The sequence below is a fragment of the Electrona antarctica genome (genome assembly GCF_951216825.1).
Source record: "Electrona antarctica genome assembly, chromosome: 12".
Lineage (NCBI taxonomy): Eukaryota > Metazoa > Chordata > Actinopteri > Myctophiformes > Myctophidae > Electrona > Electrona antarctica.
This window is the reverse complement of record NC_136793.1, coordinates 8,861,962-8,885,032: the sequence shown is the minus strand read 5'-3', so window position 1 is coordinate 8,885,032 and position 23,071 is coordinate 8,861,962. Positions and strand designations below refer to the sequence as shown.

General features: G+C 45.3%; 2 protein-coding genes across 3 annotated transcripts in view; one reads left to right on the top strand and one right to left on the bottom strand.

Moving 5' to 3' along the window:
* Positions 1–447: 447 nt before the first annotated feature.
* Positions 448–6,023, bottom strand: ak6 (adenylate kinase 6). Its single transcript, XM_079516712.1, has 5 exons — positions 5,878–6,023; positions 4,796–4,888; positions 4,284–4,342; positions 1,469–1,614; positions 448–1,067 (listed from the first exon to the last, which is right to left on the bottom strand). Exons 1-5 carry the CDS (start codon positions 5,912–5,914, stop codon positions 878–880), a joined length of 525 nt encoding a protein of 174 aa, XP_079372838.1. The 5' UTR covers positions 5,915–6,023; the 3' UTR covers positions 448–877.
* A 670-nt stretch (positions 6,024–6,693) lies between these two features.
* rad17 (RAD17 checkpoint clamp loader component) overlaps positions 6,694–23,071 on the top strand; it is a 28,574-nt gene continuing 12,196 nt past the window's right edge. The window contains exons 1-10 of one of the 2 annotated variants that reach the window (XM_079516697.1): positions 6,694–6,827; positions 9,797–9,924; positions 10,458–10,718; positions 11,716–11,796; positions 12,766–12,952; positions 14,231–14,367; positions 17,204–17,256; positions 20,601–20,726; positions 22,230–22,299; positions 22,685–22,796. In XM_079516697.1, coding sequence (XP_079372823.1) covers positions 9,883–9,924; positions 10,458–10,718; positions 11,716–11,796; positions 12,766–12,952; positions 14,231–14,367; positions 17,204–17,256; positions 20,601–20,726; positions 22,230–22,299; positions 22,685–22,796 — 1,069 coding nt within the window. In that variant the 5' untranslated portion in view covers positions 6,694–6,827; positions 9,797–9,882. Of the gene's footprint in view, positions 6,828–9,796; positions 9,925–10,457; positions 10,719–11,715; positions 11,797–12,765; positions 12,953–14,230; positions 14,368–17,203; positions 17,257–20,600; positions 20,727–22,229; positions 22,323–22,684; positions 22,797–23,071 lie in introns of both variants that reach the window. The other variant, XM_079516696.1, reaches the window with a different exon arrangement.

The following is a 23,071-nucleotide window of genomic DNA, read 5'->3' as shown; positions in this document are numbered from 1 at the left end:
TTCAGAATTTCAGACATCAGACACCATCTTGCCAGCAAGGTGCTACCTAGGTGATACTTCCCATTGACAGCCCATTCATCCAAACAGATGAATTGTATTAAACAACGTCAAAATCACCAACATTGCAGCTGTAGGGAAAGCTTGAATTATCCTCTTTCAAGTGTTTGTTTCATAAAAATCCACCGTAGACATTTTATGAGCTACTTTATGATTGATATGATATTTTTGAGTGGTGTAAACCACTCCTACAACTGGCTTTGTTAGTTTACGTGTCTGTCCGTACCCAAAAAAATGAGCATGGTTGCTATGGTCACCCAGTTCACACGGGTGTAATTTCATTACGTCAGACCACAGCTGATCAGTCTATATAAGACCTTACACCACTCAGTTCACACGGGTGTGATTATTTATTTTATGAGCTACTCCAACACTTTTTTCTAAGTGTTGGAGTTTGGAAGTGCTCGTTGACTATCACTCAACGGCCCATGCATACCACCTGTTCTGAATGTGCACATAGTGCAGCAGGCAGCAGGTGGTTGCTTTACTGATAACGAGCGCTTCCATGCTCTGATACTGAAATAATCATCTGCAAGGAATTTCTTGACAGGAAGTAGCTCATAAAATGTCTACGGTGGATTTTTATTAAACAAAAACTTTACAGATTGAAAGAGGATAAATCAAGCTTTCCCTACAGCTGCAATGTTGGTGATGTTGACGTTGTTTAATATAATTAGAGAGGACTTATCTGTTTGGATGAATGGGCTGTCTTAAGGAAGTATCACCTAGGTATCACCTTGCTGGCAAGATGGCCGCGGTCTGAATATGGTCACTGGTGGAAAAGGGGGTCAGTCAGCGAGTCCAGTTCAGTCCAGTGAGTCTAGTTGTTGTCCTTGGTCCACTGCTCCGTCCACTGGATGATCTGCTCCAGGTTGCGCTCCAGGTCCTCGGGCTCGTTGCTGGGCAGCTGGTGGACCATCTCCTCCTTGTAGGACTCCATGGCCTCCTCCAGGATGGTCTGGAAGATCTCACACTGGACGTTGTCCTGGAGCTTCTTCCCTGAGTAGCCCCTGGTAAAGGAGGAGAGCAGAATCAGCCAGGGTTCTTTACCTCGGTCCCAGGCTGTAGGCTAATAACGTGAAGGAAGTTAGTAGTGTCTGTGTCGAGTGTGCAGTGGGCTTTCCCAGTCTCGAGTCCCAAATCGCGTCAGGTACAGTCACAACTGTTGTACAGTGCCCCGCTGCGCTGTTTATAGCCAAAAACAGTGTTTGGGATATTTTCACCGGCGAGCGCGGGTCCATTAGGTTTCATTTTACCACTCTCAAGAGAAATGTGGTGTTCAGAGTCTTGCTCAAGGACACTTCAACACCAACTCTGCATGGGGGAGCCCGGCTTTGAACTGGGTTCAAAGCTAGTGGTCACTCTACCCCTGAGCCACTGCCGCCCCCTAGTGGTCACCCAGTGTTAGTACCTGGTCTCCAGCCGGGTGTACAGGTGTGTGTTGTCCGTGCGCAGGACGAACACGATGTGGAACCATCGCTCTGGGAAGAAGTCACAGCCGTGGTAGTCCACGATCACACCGCCGTCCGTCATCTTGTCCTCCAGCTCATCAACCACCTGGACAAAAAACACAACAAAACATCTTGTCCTCCAGCTCATCAACCACCTGGACCAAAAACACAACAAAACATCTTGTCCTCCAGCTCATCAACCACCTGGACCAAAAACACAACAAAACATCTTGTCCTCCAGCTCATCAACCACCTGGACCAAAAACACAACAAAACATCTTGTCCTCCAGCTCATCAACCACCTGGACCAAAAACACAACAAAACATCTTGTCCTCCAGCTCATCAACCACCTGGACCAAACCCCCATCTGAAAATATGTTTTGTTCCAGTTAAAAATGTTCGCTCTGAAATAATATATTCAAAGATTTGAGCCACATTTTCAAGATTTTTCAAAAATAGCAGATCTCTAGCGCTTGAGCTTGTAGAATAGCTAAAGTATAACATAATGCTTAAAACACCAAAAGGGGTTCCCACCCAGAATGGGTTAATGTATAGCAAAAAAAGCCGATCTACAAGATCAGAGCTTGTAGGTGCACTATTTTTGGCATGTTTTTATATTGAGAATATATACAGCCATATAGAATCTATGGCTGTATAGGCATATAGGTTCAATATATATTATACAGCATGTTTAACTTTCATCCAGACAGTGGATGATAAGTTAGCCTGGTAAACCCATCATGTGTCTTCTGCAGACCCATCTGGCCCCAAGCGTTGTGTGCATAGGTGAAAGAAGCGCAGTCTCCGTTGTGTTCCCCCCCATATTACTATGATTATTATTTTAGTAACATGTATGTTTGTGTGTACAAGCTTGCGCCTCGCGGCCGTTGTTTGCGTTCGTTTCCAACGTTCTGTGCGTGGTTCAATGACTGTGCTTTGTTGTGCAGCTGTTGTCGCTTCGAGGCTGCGGTGGTAAAGCGTGCTCGCTGCGGTGCGGAAATCAGCCCTTTCGGCTTTTGCGGTGCGGAAATCAGCCCTTTTGCAGTGTGTGTGGCATAGCTTAGGAGGCAGGCAGTCATACTACACTCCCATAGCTTAGGAGGCAGGCAGTCATACTACACTCCCATAGGACTAGGCGTAGCAGCCTGAAATTCTACTGCTTAAAACTTTGCTTCCAAATCAGACAAGACCTCACTGTTGAGGGCAGAGCCCAGGTTGGGACACAGCACTAGACCTCACTGTTGAGGGCAGAGCCCAGGTTGGGACACAGCACTAGACCTCACTGTTGAGGGCAGAGCCCAGGTTGGGAACTTGGGACACAGCACTAGACCTCACTGTTGAGGGCAGAGCCCAGGTTGGGACACAGCACTAGACCTCACTGTTGAGGGCAGAGCCCAGGTTGGGAACTTGGGACACAGCACTAGACCTCACTGTTGAGGGCAGAGCCCAGGTTGGGAACTTGGGACACAGCACTAGACCTCACTGTTGAGGGCAGAGTCCAGGTTGGGACACAGCACTAGACCTCACTGTTGAGGGCAGAGCCCAGGTTGGGACACAGCACTAGACCTCACTGTTGAGGGCAGAGCCCAGGTTGGGACACAGCACTAGACCTCACTGTTGAGGGCAGAGCCCAGGTTGGGAACTTGGGACACAGCACTAGACCTCACTGTTGAGGGCAGAGCCCAGGTTGGGACACAGCACTAGACCTCACTGTTGAGGGCAGAGCCCAGGTTGGGACACAGCACTAGACCTCACTGTTGAGGGCAGAGCCCAGGTTGGGACACAGCGCTACTCTAGATATCTGACGGGACGTCGTGTGATGGTCAGGTTGGGAGTCGGGACACAGCGCTACTCTAGATATGACGGGACGTCGTGTGATGGTCAGGTTGGGAGTCGGGACACAGCACTACTATAGATATGACGGGACGTCGTGTGATGGTCAGGTTGGGAGTCGGGACACAGCACTACTATAGATATGACGGGACGTTGTGTGATGGTCAGGTTGGGAGTCGGGACATAGCACTACTATAGATATGACGGGACGTCGTGTGATGGTCAGGTTGGGAGTCGGGACACAGCACTACTATAGATATGACGGGACGTCGTGTGATGGTCAGGTTGGGAGTCGGGACACAGCACTACTATAGATATCTGATGGGACGTCATGTGATGGTCAGGTTGGGAGTCGGGACACAACGCTCTCTGGATTTCTGATGGGACGTCGTGTGATGGTCAGGTTGGGAGTCGGGACACAGCGCTACTCTAGATATCTGACGGGACGTCGTGTGATGGTCAGGTTGGGAGTCGGGACACAGCGCTACTCTAGATATCTGACGGGACGTCGTGTGATGGTCAGGTTGGGAGTCGGGACACAGCGCTACTCTAGATATCTGACGGGACGTCGTGTGATGGTCAGGTTGGGAGTCGGGACACAGCGCTACTCTAGATATCTGACGGGACGTTGTGTGATGGTCAGGTTGGGAGTCGGGACACAGCGCTACTCTAGATATCTGACGGGACGTCGTGTGATGGTCAGGTTGGGAGTCGGGACACAGCGCTACTCTAGATATCTGACAGGACGTTGTGTGATGGTCAGGTTGGGAGTCGGGACACAGCGCTACTCTAGATATCTGACAGGACGTCGTGTGATGGTCAGGTTGGGAGTCGGGACACAGCGCTACTCTAGATATCTGACAGGACGTTGTGTGATGGTCAGGTTGGGAGTCGGGACACAGCGCTACTCTAGATATCTGATGGGACGTCGTGTGACTCACCCTGTCCTCGTCCAGAACGGGACACTGGTACTCTTCATCGAAGCCGTCAAAAAGTTTCCCTGGGGAGGAAATCAACATGGTCAACGTTCGTCAGCAATGTCACTCAACAACGGATACGCTGAAAGTGTATATTCTTCTCTCTTTACTAAAGAGCTGGAGAGAAGGGAAGACCCCTGTTAAGGCCTATTCATAGTCTGGATTTTCGGTGGAGAGGTGACCACCACTCCGGTGGTGAGGTGACCACCGGAGCTGTAATAACGTGGAGCGGTGGTGATTAAAAACAGAGAAGAAGGGCTGGGGAGAACGGTGGTTTGCTCTTCACCGCAGCTCCGTGACGTCATGTTGTATAGTAGTTGCGGTGGTCACCTCACCACCGATAAATCAGACTATAAATAACACTTTACTGTTTGTTACTGAACAAACATATATACCAGTGGTTACTGTCACAAATATAGCCTTAGCTTTGTTTTGTGTTTTGAAAGGAAAATCTATGTGTATGTGTAATAGCTTACCCTCCTGCGCGAGGTCCCCTACATTGATGTAAGTCAGCCCGGTCCTCTGTGCAAGTTCTTTGCCCAAAGTTGTCTTTCCTACACCAGGAGTACCTGCAAGAGAAAAGGAAAATCATCATCGTCGTCATCATCAAACGGACAGTAAAGACTAGAGGGCCTCTCAAATAGTTGAGGACAACACACACGCACGCACACACGGCCACTACGATTGATGCAGGGCCTCAAAACTCATTAACCCATTTTGGGGCGGGAACCCCTTTTGGTGTTTTAAGCATTATGTTATACTTTAGCTATTGAAAAATAGAAGGCCTACAAGCTTGTAGGTCTGCTATTTTTGAAAATAATATTTGCTTCTGGGGGGGGGGGGGGGGGTCCCTGGAACTACATATTTTCAGATGGGAGTCCGCAGCAAAATACAGATAATTCTAGGGGGGTCCTTGACATGAAAAAGGTTGAGCAGTGAACTAAAAACAAACATTAAACATATAAGGAGGGCCCTCAAAAGTCACAAGATCTTGTTTTACAGTTTGCTCATGAATCCAAAAAACAGTCCCGTTACTACAGTGTCGTAGATTAATTAAACAATGGCAAATAGCAGTTGTTGGTTGTTGGGTCTATGCCGGTGTCACACATAATGTACATTATGTCAGGGGAAACAACATTTGGCAGAGTCAGGCAGACCCGAACAAACAGTAAACATCTAAATGGACCCATGTGTGATTCTGAGCCATGGGTGTACGAACAGATATTTATTGAATATACGGTAGAACATGTAATTGGTTCAAACTCTCACAGCAGTAGGAGGATGTCACTGCATGGGAGCACATTTCGACAGGCATAATTACGTACCATGGCAATGATTGCATTGATAACACCAGGAGATGTAGCACCATATTATGTGCCCTCTCCCTACGCTCACTCATCTCGGAGCTGCAGAATGAGCGTAGGGAGAGGGCACATATGGGGCTACAGGAGATGTAGCTCTGATCCATATTAGCAACGCATTAGAGGAGCTATATGGACCCAGAGCTACAGGAGATGAAGATTATTGCAACGGTTGTTATTCAACGTTAACTTTGTACCTGTAAGCAGAATGTTGGGTCGCTTCATGATCTTCATTTCTGCTCGTTATAGCGACGGGTTATAGTTGTTAGTTGAAGTGTGTAGGACGGTGTGTTTTCTTCTGGCAGGGAGGAAAGGTGCGTGGAACTGTGTGGATCACATGCACATAAAGTTATACACCAGCAACAACTACAGCAGTTCCGGCCACGGAGTGGTTCTCAAGCTGTGGGTCGGGACCATAGTCGGGACCTGGTTGGGACTACAGGGGCCGGGGTTACAGATGACAGAGTGAAGGGGGCAATTTAATGGATTGTAAGACAACATTTTGGTCAACATTTGTAAAATAATATATAAAAAAGAGTCATCGTATACACGTTTTGCCTCAAACTCATTCAATGTCAAGTGCTTGTCAGGGTTGGGGTGTGATTCTAATATGATTATTTGTTGGGGCCGGGCCTTTTAATATTATTACTAAGATCAAAAGACGTAATGAATACTGCAGTGCACTTATAAAACACTACAGCCTTTTAAAATAGCCTTTTAACAAACGTCAAAGCTTTTATTTTGGCCAAACAATCCCACATCCACAGGTTTTACTTTGACAGGGTCTTTCGTGGTGACGTCACTTTCAGGCGCCCCAGACGAAGAAGGACCTCTCCGTCGCGCTGCGGGGGAAAACATGGGGAAAACCTCAGATCTACAAGCTCACCGCGCGTAGCGTCTCGACGCGCTGTGAGCTTCTAGATCTGATGTTTTCCTCCGCAGCGCGACGCCGTCGTGCGACGAAGTATAATATCTTAAAGGGAACCGAGTTTTAAAAAAACTTCTTCTTGCCCAGAACACAGTGTTATTAAACAGCTAGTTAGTGTTTTTTTAATATCAAATCTTTCTGCATTACATATAAATATATTTTTGGGGGAAATATTGGAAACTGTGTGTGTGAGCCTTGGATGGTCAAACCAACAAAAAGGTAAATAAACAAAAAGCCTTTTGACGTTGATGTTTTCTCTGTGCTAACTTTAGCAGCTAGCCGATCAATATCTAGACCTGTGGTTCTCAATCCTTTTTCACAGCAAGGTCCATTATATGTCCATTATATTATATGACTGATTTTGATTGAAATATTTATTAACATTTTGCAGAATTACAGTACATTTCAAGCACGACTCAATACAAAGACTGTTAACTTGTGAGTGGACGACCCAATAAAGCATTACACTTGTTTACAAGAGGGTCCACTTGTTCAATTCATTAAAACAAATCGACTACCATTTGATTAGCCTCTCAGACCCACAACTAAATAATACTTTGTTGATTTGTGTCCATAATTCCATGCTGTATTGATGTTGGTACCATTAGGAGAGATTAATAAGTGGATCAAAAATAACAATTATTCTACATTCTGTAATTGTGTCTTCTTGTAAATGAAGTAATTAATGCAGATGCTTAAGAATAATTGATACTCTTTCCTGTAGTTGTGTACGTCTCTAAATGTTTTGATGAATTGAACATGGATCCTCTTGTAAACAAGTGTAATGCTTTATTGGGTCGTCCACTCACAGTTAACAGTCTTTGTATTTGAGTTGTGCTTGAAACGTACTGTAATTCTGCTAAACTAAATAATATTATGTTGATGTTGTCCACAATTCCATGCTGTATTGATGTTGGTTGGTACCATTAGGAGGGATAATAAGTTGATCAAAATAACTATAGAGGGACAGGGTATGCACGTGACATCATCGTACCTGGAAGTTATGCGGGAACGCCTACTGAGTGGCAAAAACTACTTTCTGGCCTTGACAGCCCATTCATCCAAACAGAAAAGTCCTGTCTGATTGCATTAAACAATGTTAAACTCACCAACATTGCAGCTGTATATCTGCAGTTTTTGTTTCATGAAAATCCACCATAGAAACTGTATGAGCTACTTTCTGTCAAGAAATGCCCTGCATTTGATTATTTTTCTGTGTCAAAGTTTGGAAGTGCTTGTTTTCAATAACTTTGCTGCCTCCTGCATTATGTGACATTTAGAAACGGGTGGTACGCACTACGCAGGACGGTTGAGTGATTTCCAACGAGCGCTTCCAAACTCCAACACTCCATGCTGCTCAATGTTTTGCCACTCAGTCTAGATGAGGGGGGCGTGTCCTGATGGGAAAATCATGCATGTGCATACTCTCTATTATTCTACATTCTATTCTTTGTGTGCTAACGGGTACGGTCGCCCCTTTTCCATCTCGCCCCACTACTCTACCTAGCTGTAAATAACAAACATAAATTTATGTTGGTGATTATATAAAATGTATTATCATATTCATTTATAATTGTTAAGTTCACTCTGTATATCCAGGGGCATAATGGCATCATGATGCTATTACAAAACATGGGCTACATGGAAGAATTAATTAATAAAACTAAATTAACTGCTAGAAGGTCCTAAATTAATTTAATTAAGCAGTCACCGTCTCTGTGTCATGTTATTCTTCCTTGATTTCACAGAGTATAGAGATCGACTACTATACAATCAAATAAATCTGTATACAAGATCATTTCAGATTTCAGAGAGGGAGGGAAATCCTAAATTAACTGTTAACCACATTAACACTTTTTCGCGGGGGCGAGTTGGTAAAAGGGCGAGTCGTCTGGTATTCAATTGTGTAGACTTCTTGTAAATGAAGTAATGCAGATGCTTAACAATAATCTATACTCTTGAGAGTGTAAAATCAACCGTTGTCTTTAACACTCAAAGCTGGCCATTCATTGTCAATGGCATTCAATGTTTGTGTTAGGACAATGTTTGTGTTTGCACAAACCCTCAAAGCTGGACATAGGAGGGGCTAGTGTAGTGCCCCTCAAAAATGTCTCATAACTGTGTTTTTGTTCTGTATTGTCAATGTCTCGTGGAATGTTTGAATGTTATTGAGGGCTATGCACAGCTGTGTGTGTCTGTCTGTCTGTCTGAGCACAGAATGTGCTGAGCTGATTGGCTGAGCACGGAATGTGACAAATCGTCTATTTTCGTCCTACGCAAACATTACATTTAAAATTCCCATTGACGATGAATGGAGAATTTTACGTCGTAGTGTCTGAGGCGCAAATTGCCTTAGTGTCTTAGTTGTTACGTTTACGTCATACTGATGTACGATGATAAGAGCGCCGCTCACTTCACACAGGTGTGATTTCTTTGCCCCTCCTATAGAGGGAATGCGCATGCATAAAGTGAATGGCAGAACGAGTGGCAAAGTGAGTGACAACGTGAATTTAATGTTTAAAGTAATTTAATGCAATCAAATAGGACTTTTCTGTTTGGATGTATGGGCTGTCAAGGCCAGAAAGTCGTTTTTTGCCACTAAGTAGGCATTCCCGCATAACTTCCTGGTATGAAGATGATGATGTCACACGCATACCCTCTATATATACAGCTTTTTGTCCTTAACTCGTGTCACATTTACCATTGACAATGAAAGGAGAATTTACGTCATATGTGGACGAGCAAATCGGCTTTTCTAAACACAACAGTTTTAATTCAGCTGGCTTATATACATAGTGAGTAGCAGTAGTTCATAGTTTTCTTTCCCTGTATCCGTCTTGTCTTATCTTATTTGTATTTTTGAGTGGTGTAAACCACTCCTACAACTGGCTTTTGTGTGCAGAAAAAAATGAGCATGGTTGCTATGTTCAAAATAATTTCTGACGTAATTAAATCACACCCGGGTGAACTGGATGACCGTAGCAACCATGGTCATTTTTTCTGCACAAAAAGAGCCAGTTGTGAAATCACATCCGGGTGTGATTTCATTACGTCAGATCAGAGCTGATCAGGCTATATAATACCTTACCTTATATAATACATTACGTCAGACCACAGTTGATCATGCTATATAAAACCTTACACCACTCAGTTCACACGGGTGTGATTTTTATAACTATCTTTTGCAGTGTTGCACATCCGTCATTGATCCATGTGATCAGCCGCCTCCAGATGGATCAACGTGATCGGCCGTGATAGAAGCAGCGAGCTGAGAATGTCAAAGCTTTCTCTCAGAGGAAAAGAACCTTCAAGCAAAGTGAGTTGTGTGCAGTGGACAAAGTACTCGATTATCCTCTCCTATGCCCAGCTTACCGGTATCGGTCCTATGCCACCAAGATGTGGGCACCTACGGACGGCTGCAATTCGAAACTGGCCCCCGTAAATTTTGAATCCCCCACCCACCCCCTTTTTCCCTCACTGTATATGTCCCCCCCCCCCCCCCCCCCCCATTTTTACCTCTATGATGATTTCCTGTTTTTGGCTATATAGTAGTGTATATTTGTATGTCTCTAAATGTTATGATGAATTGATTGAATTGGCACCGAGTGCCGCTCTACGAGCTTGTAGATCTGCTATTTTTGAACAGCTAAAGCATAACATAATGCTTGAAACACCAAAAGGGGTTCCCGCCCAGATATGGGTTAAGGAACTTGAAAAACAACCCTAGAAACCAACATGTAAAATAATCGTTCTAATATTGTATTATTAATATTATCGTGATACTGCTTGAAAAAAACAAAACATTGTGCTATTATATTTTCCCCCTTATAATCCATGTGTCCGCTGTAGCTGAGCCGCTGGGTGGAGCCATCGTTTGGGGATGTGTTTGACTCCTCCTCCTCTGGAGGCAGTAAGGGGAGGAAGCCCCGCCCCTGTGGTGGCGGCACTGTGGGCGGCGGCCCCAGGAAGAGGAAGGCGGCGGCGAGGGGGGGAGGAGGGGGAGGAGGAGACGCTGGCCGCTCAGAGTCTTCCGTCCTCGCAGGAGGACAGGCGTCGTCTCAGGGAGAACACGATGTCCCCTGGGTGGACACTTACGCTCCCCACTCACAGGTAGGCCTGTTAAATTTAAACATGGGGTTATCTGAAAACCCCATGTTTCTGTGTCAGTGGTTCTCAAACATTTTCATGTCAAGGACGCCCCAAAAACATATGTATTTGGCTGCCGACCCCCATCTGAAAATATGTAGTTCCAGGGACCCCCAGAAGCAAAGATTTGAGTTAAAACGTTCGCTCTGAAAGAATATATATTCAAAGATTTGCGCCACATTTTCACGGGTTTTTCAAAAATAGCAGATCTACAAGCTCGTAGCGCGGCACTCGGTGGCACGCTATATGAGCTTGTAGATCTGCTATTTATCAATAGATAAAGTTTAAAATAATGGTTAAAACACCAAAAGGCGGCGTCTAATATATGATCTTTGCTTAGAATTAGACGTTAGGATTTAGATCAAGAGTTACCGGTATTTAAGATTTTCGGTCTCGTCGGCAAAACAGGGGGGGAACGTTTTCGATGACGTCTCACTGTTGCGCAACATCGAATGTTGCACAACAGGCGCTCCTAGGCTGTGGAGCGATACGATCGGTTTTGATATCAATAACCTCCGTCTTTTTGATCAATCTTCGTCCTGGGCGCTGGGTGTTACTAATAGAAAGGACGGTGAACTTCGTCCTGGGCGATCGGGGTGTTAAATGGGGGTCCGTAGCCTAATGCATGTCAATCTGGGGGCCCTTTAAATTAAACGGGTTGAGAATTTCTGCTAGAGCCATAAAAATCTTCTCTTTTGGGGGTCCCTGACATAAGGTGTGTATTTCACCGTCTGTTTGAGTATTTAGTTCTGTGTGTGTGTGTGTGTGTGTGTGTGTGTGTGTGTGTGTGTGTGTGTGTGTGTGTGTGTGTGTGTGTGTGTGTGTGTGTGTGTGTGTGTGTGTGTGTGTGTGTGTGTGTGTGTGTGTGTGTGTGTGTGTGTGTGTGTGTGTGTGTGTGTGTGTGTGTGTGTGTGTGTGTGTGTGTGTTTGCGTGTGTGCTCGTGCGTGTGTGTGTTGGCAGGCTGACCTGGCCGTCCATAAGAAGAAGATAGAGGAGGTGGAGACCTGGATGAGAGCTCATGTCGACGTTAAAACATCCAAGGTTAGCTCTTTGTCTTCACGGTCCTTATGGGTGCGCTCGGACATTTGCACCGAGCGCACCGGTGTGTGTGTGCCCTGCTTGTCGTTGGTTTATTCAGTGTGCTGAGCCCCGGGTGTGCCGAGTTAGTCCCCACAGGAATCCGCGATTCCGCGATCGTGGAAATTAACGCGGAATTCTTGACCATCCGCGGAATACTAGAACGTCGTGATGAATTGTAAATGTAGAGCTGTCTCTGGTCATCCACAGAGGTTCTCGGCAGTGTTGATTTTGACAGCAAATTTAGATTTTAGTTTTAGTCATAGTCTCTTGAATAGCTTTCATACATTTTTTTGTCGTCACCTGGAATGTTTGTTGGAAAGTGTGTTGGTCTAGTTTTGGTCGACTAAATATCATACGATTTTAGTCGACTAAAATGTATTTTGGCAGGCCTTGATGCCGTCATAATGACTGACTTTACGATAGACACAACGCGTCGTGTTGTGAGCTTGTAGATCTGCTATTTTCAGCAAGTGTAGAATCAGTCATCAAGGCCCGCCAAAATACATTTTAGTCGACTAAAACACTAAACACTAAAACATTCCAGGTGACTAAAATGTGACTGAAACTAAATGAAAACTATTCAAGAGACTGTCTATGACTAAAACTAAAATCTAAATTTGCTGCCAAAAGCAACACTGGTTCTGGCTCGGTGCTGTGATGCATTCTACAATAAATGTGTCTGGTCTGGTCTTCCACAGAGTGCTGCAGGGTCTGGCTCAGTGCTGCTGCTGTCAGGCCCCTCCGGCTGTGGGAAGAGTGCCACGGTGCAGGTGCTGTGATGCATTCTACAATAAATGTGTCTGGTCTGGTCGTTCCACAGAGCTCTGGGTGTGGCTCGGTGCTGCTGATGTCCGGCCCGTCCGGCTGTGGGAAGAGTGCCACGGTGCAGGTGCTGTGATTTAACATGTGTCTGGTCTGGTCGTTCCACAGAGCTCTGGGTGTGGCTCGGTGCTGCTGATGTCCGGCCCGTCCGGCTGTGGGAAGAGTGCCACGGTGCAGGTGCTGTGCACAGAGCTGGGCTTCAGGCAGCAGGAGTGGAGCAACCCTTCATCAGGCCCGACCGCCTGGTCCGACCGCCTGGAGCCTGACGACGCCTACAAGCACACCTTTGACCCCGGTGAGATCCACCACCATGACTCGGATCCATGCTCGCTACGCTCCTCACACAATGGATGGATTATTTAGACCTGAGACCAGAGTCTACAAAATGTCTTCTAAATGCTACGAGTTTTCAGAAAAAAACCCTATGTTTCTATGTCAGTGGTTCTCAATCATGTCAACGAGCCCAGATATTATACGTTTTTAGCCGCCGACCCCCATCTGAAAATGTGTTGTTCCAGGGTGCCCACAGCCCTCCTATAAGACACCGACTGAAATGGTGGTATTTTATCATGAACATTAGTGAACCAAATTTGACTGAGGGACTGCCATTGGATTTATTTTTTAAATTTTCGTTTTTTTCATGTCATATAAAAGTAGGGAATCATAGCTTCAAATTGACATATTGGTTGTTCAGTTTGACCCACCAGTTTTGGAGATATGTCTTATAGAGAAACAGCGAGTTGGGAAAACAGGCTTGAAAGGTTAACTTCTGTGGAGTCTAACACTACACCTAGTTACATGTTTAAGCATTTATTTCATATTTACATGTCGATTTTAGCTCTGACTCTTATTTCAGACATGCTCTATTATGTGAAGAGTCTGCCTGTGCTGTTAACTCATTTTGGGAAGAAATAAGTTTTTCTCCTCTGGTGAAAAGCTGAAATCTGTGCGATGACAGGCTCTCAGTCAAATCTGGTCACATAAGATAAGTTGGAAAGTGGTGCTGCAAAGTAGAAATATACTCTGCTACAAATAAAAGTACGGAATATTCAACAACAAGCTGACAATGGGCATCATCATCAAAGTGTTGATTTTGGCAGCACATTTTGATTTTAGTTTTAATCGTAGTCCCTTGAATAGTTTTCATTTAGTTACATTTTAGTCACCTGGAATGATTTAGTGTTAGTCTAGTTTTAGACTAAAATGTATTATGGCGGGCCTTGATGCCGTCGTAACAACTGCTTTTTTTAGACGAGCTACAAGCTCACAACGCGTCGTGCTGCGACGCGTTGTGAGCTTGTAGATCGTCTATTTTCAGCATGCAACTAATTGTAAAATGACTTATACTGGATCTCTTGTCCACTAAGTCCCTTCCTAACATTTTAGTCTAGTTTTTATTTGTTGACGAAATTGTCGGTATATTTAGTCTTAGATTTAGTCATCATAGCTTAGTTTTCATTTAGTTTCCATTTAGTTTTCGTCAGTGGAAAAAGGTAGTCGACAAACATTAGTTTTAGTCGACGAAATCAACAATGTGCATCATCATCGTTATCCTCCCACGTTCTGGTGTCAGGCTCGCGGTTCGGAGGCTTTAGTGGGACGTCCCAGACGGCGCAGTTCCAGGACTTCCTCCTCAGAGCCAACAAATACAACCGCCTGCAGATGGCGGGAGAGAGCAGCGCTGCCAAGAGGACGCTCATACTGGTGGAGGTGAGCCTGGTGCAATTAGCCCTTTCGCTAAACCCCGCCCTCAAAAGCCATTGTCCAATTCCAATAAGGGCTTTTCTCGGCCCCACCCCTCTCCCATTTGTTTATATTGTGTTTAGGATCCAAGATGGCCGCAGCACCAGGAGGGGGTGGGGCGGAGGTGAGCGGACGGGGTCGACATATGCCCTTACTGGGCTGCATTCACACATTCAAGACACCTGTCTTGTGTTTGTCTTGTGTCTGTGTATAATTGGCGCTCAATGCATTTCCAATGGGAGCCCATATGGTTTGACCAAACATTTTGTTTGATGGGGGGGAGAGGGGGGCAGAACACATCCATCAAAGCTGTGTTCAGACACAAGTCAGGTGTCAGACACAAGGCAAGTGTCTTGAATGCAGCCCAGTAAGGGCATATATCGACCCCGCCTGCTCGCCTCCACCCCACCCCCTCCTGGTGCTGCGGCCATCTTGGATCCTAAACACAATATAAACAATGGGAGATGGGTGGGGCAGAGAAAGGCCCTTATTAGCCCCTTCGCTAAACCCCGCCTCCAAAAGCCATTGTCCAATGCCAATTAGCCCCTTCGCTAAACCCCGCCCCCAAAAGCCATTGTCCAATGCCAAATCGATATAGTTTAGCAACCGTTGCTAAAGGAGAATTTCATGCTAGAAGACTTTCTTACCTTTAGTTGGCGTTGTTGGGTCCGCACCAATGTGGTCCAGGTGTTATTTTGTGCAAAAACGCATTATTGGCTATTTTCCCTACACACCATAAGCCCTCAATGGGGCGCTGGGTTTTAGTGCTAATTCACTTATTATTTTTTTTGGTATAAGTCCTCTCTTCATGATACATCAACAGTATATGTAGCAGCACACTTTACTCCATAGTGACGCTGTTGCCGTGTTCCAGCCTTAACGCCGCGGTCTCGTCTATCGCGAGACTTTGCCAGCTCCACCCTCTGCAACGCTTTGCGGTTGAGGCCAATCAGCGGCAGCTAGAGGCGGGATCAAGGCAGCACTGTGTATGCCTTGATCCCGCCTCTAGCTGCCGCTGATTGGCCAGGCCGTTTTGTGGCCGGAACATCAAGTCTGCCTGAGAGTTCCCAGATGGGAGCAGGAGGGAGGAACCCAGTGTACTCTCTGCTGCCCCATCTGGCGGAGTCAGGTTATGTAGGGCGACCCCATGGGCGGAGTTAATGGGGGTGCAGGGGGGGGGCACCGCACCCCCTGGCAAAAAAAAGAAAAAGATAACTTTTTTTTGTGACCTCCCCGGGGGGTCGCGACCCACGGGTTGAGAATGAGAACCCCTGCTTTAAGAGACCGGCATCACTATGGTTACAAATCTGCTGTAAAGCAGGTCGTCTCTGGGTGACTAACGTGAGTTGTTGTGACTCTTATGTACATGCTGCTGTGTTGTTATCCTGCCAAAGCTTTTCAGTAAACTTTACTATTTTGATTATAATAATTTTGTCGACATTCAAGACATATTACAAAGATGCCCCCGCCAGCCCGCCGCTCTGCAATGAACTAGCCTACTTATTTCCGCAGTTTTCTAAAGTGCACTATAAGGAAACACTGACAGCAATCAGGTAAATAAACAAACTTACAGGGTTGCAGTGTCCTGTCAATGCCGGTTGTTGTTGTAACTTCTGGCTTCTGACTGTAGTTTGTTAATGATGACTCGCTGTTGTGTGTGTGTGTGTGTGTGTGTGTGTGTGTGTGTGTGTGTGTGTGTGTGTGTGTGTGTGTGTGTGTGTGTGTGTGTGTGTGTGTGTGTGTGTGTGTGTGTGTGTGTGTGTGTGTGTGTGTGTGTGTGTGTGTGTGTGTGTGTGTGTGTGTGTGTGTGTGTGTGTGTGTGTGTGCTGCTGTACTACCTAAATAACTCATTTTTAGGGGTTAGGGCATTGTAAAAAACGCGTGCAGGCGGGATTCCTTCCCAATGTTTCGCACCCCCTGGGGTCAAGTTCAAGCTACGCCCATGGGCGACCCCCATCTGAAAACATGTTGTTCCAGGGACTATGAGTTTAAACGTTTGCTGTGAATGAATATAATATATTCTTTCACAGCAAACGTTTAAACTCATAGTCCCTGGAACAACATGTTTTCAGATGGGGGTCGCCCTACACATACAGTACATATTATGTTATTCTTTAGCTATTGAAAAATAGCAGATCTACAAGCTCATAGCGCTACGAGCTTGTAGGTCTGCTATTTTTGAAGAATCATGAAAACGTGTTGAAAATCTTTGAATATATTATATTCAAAGATTTTCCACACGTTTTCATGATCTGCTATTTTTCAATAGCTAAAGAATAACATAATTCTTAAAACGCCAAAAGGGGTTCCCGCCCAGAATGGGTTCAAAACAAAGTGTAGAATTTGCAACATATTGATGACCCTCTGCCTTCTCCTCTCATATGGGTGGACATATTGATGACCCTCTGCCTTCTCTCGTATGGATGGTGTTCTGGAATCTTTTAGAGAGCACTTATAACAGTTAAACAAAATAATGAGACAGACGCAATTCAGAGTATTAGAATCTTGTATTCGAATACGGAGTCAGGTTCAAGCATTGCAATGGAACGCCATACTGACTCCACTCGGCTCAGATAGACTTCAGTTTAAATACATGTCCTACCCCCCCCCCAGGGAGTAGGTGGGTCTTAACAGCTGAGACAAAGAAAAGAACATCCCCTTAGTTCACAAGTCACAGGTCAAATGTCAGTAAAGATAATAATGGGACAGAAGTGATTTGATCTCCTTAAATGTATAACTTAGGTATTCCACATTTCCTCGACAATGGACACATTGATGACCCTCTGCCTTCTCCTTCCTGCAGGACTTTCCTAACCAGTTCTACAGACAGCCGGACAGCCTCCACCACATCCTGAGGTGAGTGACACTGTCCCTGTCCCTAGAAGGACATGGATAATCACTGTCCCTGTCCCTAGAAGGACATGGATAATCACTGTCCCTGTCCCTAGAAGGACATGGATAATCACTGTCCCTGTCCCTAGAAGGACATGGATATTAAAACACCGCACTGTCCCTAGAAGGACATGGATAATCACTGTCCCTGTCCCTAGAAGGACATGGATAATCACTGTCCCTGTCCCTAGAAGGACATGGATATTAAAACACCACACTGTCCCTAGAATTACATGAATATTACCCCATTTAGGCCTGACGTCGAAATTAAGATGTCTTCTAAATCATGACAGTTTTCTGAAGAACCTATGTTTCTACAGTATATCAGTGGTGCTCAAACTATTTCATATCAAGTACCCCAAAAATGATATGAAATTGGCCACTGACCCCCATCTGAAAATATGTTGTTCCAGGGACCCCCCCCCCCCTCCAGAAGCAAAGATTTGAGTTAAAAACGTTCACTCTGAAAGAATATATTCAAAGATTTGTGCCACATTTTCACAATTTAAAAAAAATAGCAGACCTACAAGCTTGGCGCGCGCTAAGAGCTTGTAGATCTGCTATTTTTCAATAACATAATGCTTAACCAATTTAGGCCTGAGGCCGATTCTAAAAACGCCTCTAAATCCTGACCTAAGGTTTCTGAAAAACTTTAAATATTTATATAGCAGCATCAAAACAATTTCAATTTTTTTGAATACTGTACAGAACCCAAAAATGGGTTCCCGGCCTGAGGGGGTAAAACACCAAAAGGGGTTCCCGCCCAGAATGGGTTAAAACACCAAAAGGGGTTCCCGCCCAGAATGGGTTAAAACACCAAAAGGGGTTCCCGCCCCACTGTCCCTAGAAGGACATGGATAGACACTGTCCCTGTCCCTAGAATGACATGGATAGACACTGTCCCTGTCCCTAGAATGACATGGATAGACACTGTCCCTGTCCCTAGAATGACATGGATAGACACTGTCCCTGTCCCTAGAAGGACATGGATAGACACTGTCCTTGTCCCTAGAAGGACATGGATATTAAAACACCAAAAGGGGTTCCCGCCCCACTGTCCCTAGAATGACATGGATAGACACTGTCCCTGTCCCTAGAATGACATGGATAGACACTGTCCTTGTCCCTAGAATGACATGGATAGACACTGTCCTTGTCCCTAGAAGGACATGGATAGACACTGTCCCTGTCCCTAGAAGGACATGGATAGACACTGTCCTTGTCCCTAGAATGACATGGATAGACACTGTCCTTGTCCCTAGAATGACATGGATAGACACTGTCCCTGTCCCTAGAATGACATGGATAGACACTGTCCTTGTCCCTAGAAGGACATGGATAGACACTGTCCTTGTCCCTAGAATGACATGGATAGACACTGTCCTTGTCCCTAGAAGGACATGGATAGACACTGTCCCTGTCCCTAGAATGACATGGATAGACACTGTCCTTGTCCCTAGAAGGACATGGATAGACACTGTCCCTGTCCCTAGAAGGACATGGATAGACACTGTCCTTGTCCCTAGAAGGACATGGATATACACTGTCCCTGTCCCTAGAAGGACATGGATAGACACTGTCCTTGTCCCTAGAAGGACATGGATAGACACTGTCCTTGTCCCTAGAATGACATGGCTAGACACTGTCCTTGTCCCTAGAAGGACATGGATAGACACTGTCCCTGTCCCTAGAAGGACATGGATAGACACTGTCCCTGTCCCTAGAATGACATGGATAGACACTGTCCCTGTCCCTAGAAGGACATGGATAGACACTGTCCTTGTCAGTAGAAGGACATGGATAGACACTGTCCTTGTCCCTAGAATGACATGGATAGACACTGTCCCTGTCCCTAGAATGACATGGATAGACACTGTCCCTGTCCCTAGAAGGACATGGATAGACACTGTCCTTGTCCCTAGAATGACATGGATAGACACTGTCCCTGTCCCTAGAATGACATGGATAGACACTGTCCTTGTCCCTAGAAGGACATGGATAGACACTGTCCCTGTCCCTAGAAGGACATGGATAGACACTGTCCTTGTCCCTAGAATGACATGGATAGACACTGTCCCTGTCCCTAGAAGGACATGGATAGACACTGTCCCTGTCCCTAGAATGACATGGATAGACACTGTCCCTGTCCCTAGAATGACATGGATAGACACTGTCCCTGTCCCTAGAAGGACATGGATAGACACTGTCCTTGTCCCTAGAAGGACATGGATATTAAAACACCAAAAGGGGTTCCCGCCCCACTGTCCCTAGAATGACATGGATAGACACTGTCCCTGTCCCTAGAATGACATGGATAGACACTGTCCCTGTCCCTAGAATGACATGGATAGACACTGTCCCTGTCCCTAGAAGGACATGGATAGACACTGTCCTTGTCCCTAGAAGGACATGGATATTAAAACACCAAAAGGGGTTCCCGCCCCACTGTCCCTAGAATGACATGGATAGACACTGTCCCTGTCCCTAGAATGACATGGATAGACACTGTCCTTGTCCCTAGAAGGACATGGATAGACACTGTCCTTGTCCCTAGAAGGACATAAATTGACACTGTCCCTGTCCCTAGAAGGACATGGATAGACACTGTCCCTGTCCCTAGAAGGACATGGATAGACACTGTCCCTGTCCCTAGAATGACATGGATATTACCAGTAGGGATGGAGCTCGTTAATTATTATTGATAACGATCACCTTATCGATCAGGCTTATCGATCCGGGTTCTTATCGAGCCCACTATCGAGCATTTTCTATTATTTTATGATGTCGTAGTGATGTCACGATACCTAGGCACAATATATGACGTGACGTGACAAATTGAGTGTGACATGACGTGACAAAATCGCAAGGTTTCATAGCTAACTGCAAACTTTGGTCGCAAAAAAACGAAATAACCCCAAACTGTCACTGTCCCTAGAATGACATGGATATAGAGTGCCGTAGTCCTGCCCCCTTTCATGACGACGCCAGGCCCAGGAAATAATTCCCAATGCATTTTTCCCATGGACATTTCAAAAAGTAATTATTAAGACCTTTTAAGCGTCGTACAAAGCCAACTCGAGTTGTGACAAATCATGACAACAAACACAATATTTTGGACCAAACAAATAATTATAAAGAAGAAAAACAACAAAAAAAATATTTCCTGGGCCCTGGTAGGGGGCAGGACTGCGACGCTCTATGACTAAATGACTAAATAGTAACTTCATAATTATTTTTCTCTACTCCGTGCGTGCGTGCGTGCGTGCGTGTGTGTGTGTGTGTGTGCGCGTGTGTGTGCGTGCGCGCAGGCGTTTTGTCCAGACAGGCAGGTGTCCTCTGGTGTTTGTGGTGTCAGACAGTCTGAGTGGAAACAGCAGCTCTAGACTGCTGTTCCCCAAAGACCTGCAGGAAGAGCTGAACATCTGTAACATCAGGTATTCGCACACACACACACACACACACACACACACTGTTCCCCAAAGATCTACAGGAAGATATTAGATAACTGCCTGTCAACGTCTGACATAAAACGGTCCCTAACTAGGCTTTCTGTTCAAGAAGAGCACGTTACTACAAAAGCAGGTGTTACATAAAGGTAAATATATCCAGAATGGAACATGGTAAAATCATTATTTTTTTAAATTGGAGTGGACAAATTAAGCTTTCTTTTGAGGTATGCGGTGTGCTTCTCACAGTACTTAGTTTAGACTAGTCATCATTGGTTAGACATGGGCTAAGGTTAGGTTTAGGTGTGCTGCCCCGTGGGAGGTTAGGTTTAGGGTGAGGGTTTGAGATAGGTTGTAGTTGTAGGACTAATGACTGGTCTAACCAATGACTAGTCTAAACCAAAAACTGTCTAAACTAAGTACCGCAGGCGATTTATACACTCACAACGCCAGATTGTAGTCTGGCTATTTTGGCCACTTTTGACACAATACTATGATAACGGGACGATGTGTAAAAGATGACAGTTATTTATGAACAAAAAAACACAAAGGTGAAATATGGATGGAGACGAGATGCAAGGTTTCTACGCGACCGGGACATTGATATAGTGTTCTGACCAGTGTTGAATTCGTCGACTAAAACTATGACGAAAAATGTCCGTCGACTACCTTTTTTCCACTGACGAAAACTAACTAGAAACTAAATGAAAACCATATAAAAACTAAGCTATGATGACTAAATCTAAGACTAAATATATTGGCAGTCAACATATAAAAAGTAGACTAAACTGTTAGTGGAGAAGAGGTCATTTTATGCTTGGTTGCACTCAGGTTTTGCGCTCTAAAAATAGCAAGCAAACAACTTGTAGATCGGCTATTTTCAGGGTGCACACGCTTATCCGACACACCAAAAGTTGGCGTTGGTCCGACATGCGATGGTTAGGGTTTGGGGTAGGGTGTCGGACTAATGACTGTCGGACTCTTGGCATGTCGGAACATAATGCCTGCAGCCCTATTTTCAGCATGCAACCAAGGGTAAAATCTGCCATTACGATGCCATCAAGGCCCACAAAAATGCGGACTGCCTTATATACATTCTGACACATTGACGTAATGTTCTGACTAGATGACGTAATGTTCTGACTCGTTGACGTAATGTTCTGACTCGTTGACATAATGTTCTGACTCGTTCACATAATGTTCTGACTCGTTGACGTAATGTTCTGACTCGTTGACATAATGTTCTGACTCGTTGACATAATGTTCTGACTCGTTGACATAATGTTCTGACTCGTTGACATAATGTTCTGACTCGTTGACATAATGTTCTGACTCGTTGACGTAATGTTCTGACTCGTTGACATAATGTTCTGACTCGTTGACATAATGTTCTGACTCGTTGACGTAATGTTCTGACTCGTTGACATAATGTTCTGACTCGTTGACATAATGTTCTGACTCGTTGGTGTAATTGTTCTGGTGTGCTTCCAGCTTCAACCCCGTGGCGCCTACCAGCTTGATGAAGGTTCTGACACGCATCGCCACCCAGGAGGCTGCCAAGGTGAGGAGAATTAAGAAACTTAAGTATTATATCTCTAAACTGGCAAGACGTGTGTGTGTGTGTGTGTGTGTGTGTGTGTGTGTGTGTGTGTGTGTGTGTGTGTGTGTGTGTGTGTGTGTGTGTGTGTGTGTGTGTGTGTGTGTGTGTGTGTGTGTGTGTGTGTGTGTGTGTGTGTGTGTGTGTGTGTGTGTGTGTGTGTGTGTGTGTGTGTGTGTGTGTGTGTGTGTGTGTGTGTGTGTGTGTGTGTGTTGTGGCTCAGAGTGGGACCAATAGGAGGGTGGCGATCCCTGACTTTAAGGTGTGTGTGTGTTTTGTGGCTCAGAGTGGGACCAATAGGAGGGTGGCGATCCCTGACTTTAAGGTGTGTGTGTGTTTTGTGTGTCAGAGTGGGACCAATAGGAGTGCTCCTGACAGGGCCGCGTTGGAGCTCCTGTGTTCCGGGAGTTCAGGAGACATCCGCTCTGCCATCAACAGCCTGCAGTTCTCCTCGTTTACAGGTGAGGGCGCCAGGACATAAGCTACTGCAATACAGCACACCTTGATATTACACTAGTGTGACAACCAAAAGTGAAGGGTGATTTAACTTAAGTCATATTCTTTGGTTTAAACAAAACCCTGATATTGTGACAGTAATCGTTGCTATTGAGTGTGTGTTCAGTAACAGTGTTAAATAGCTCTATATTGTGAGGGTAATCATTGCTATAGTGTGTGTTCAGTAACGGTGTTAAATAGCTCTATATTGTGACGGTAATCATTACTATAGAGTGTGTGT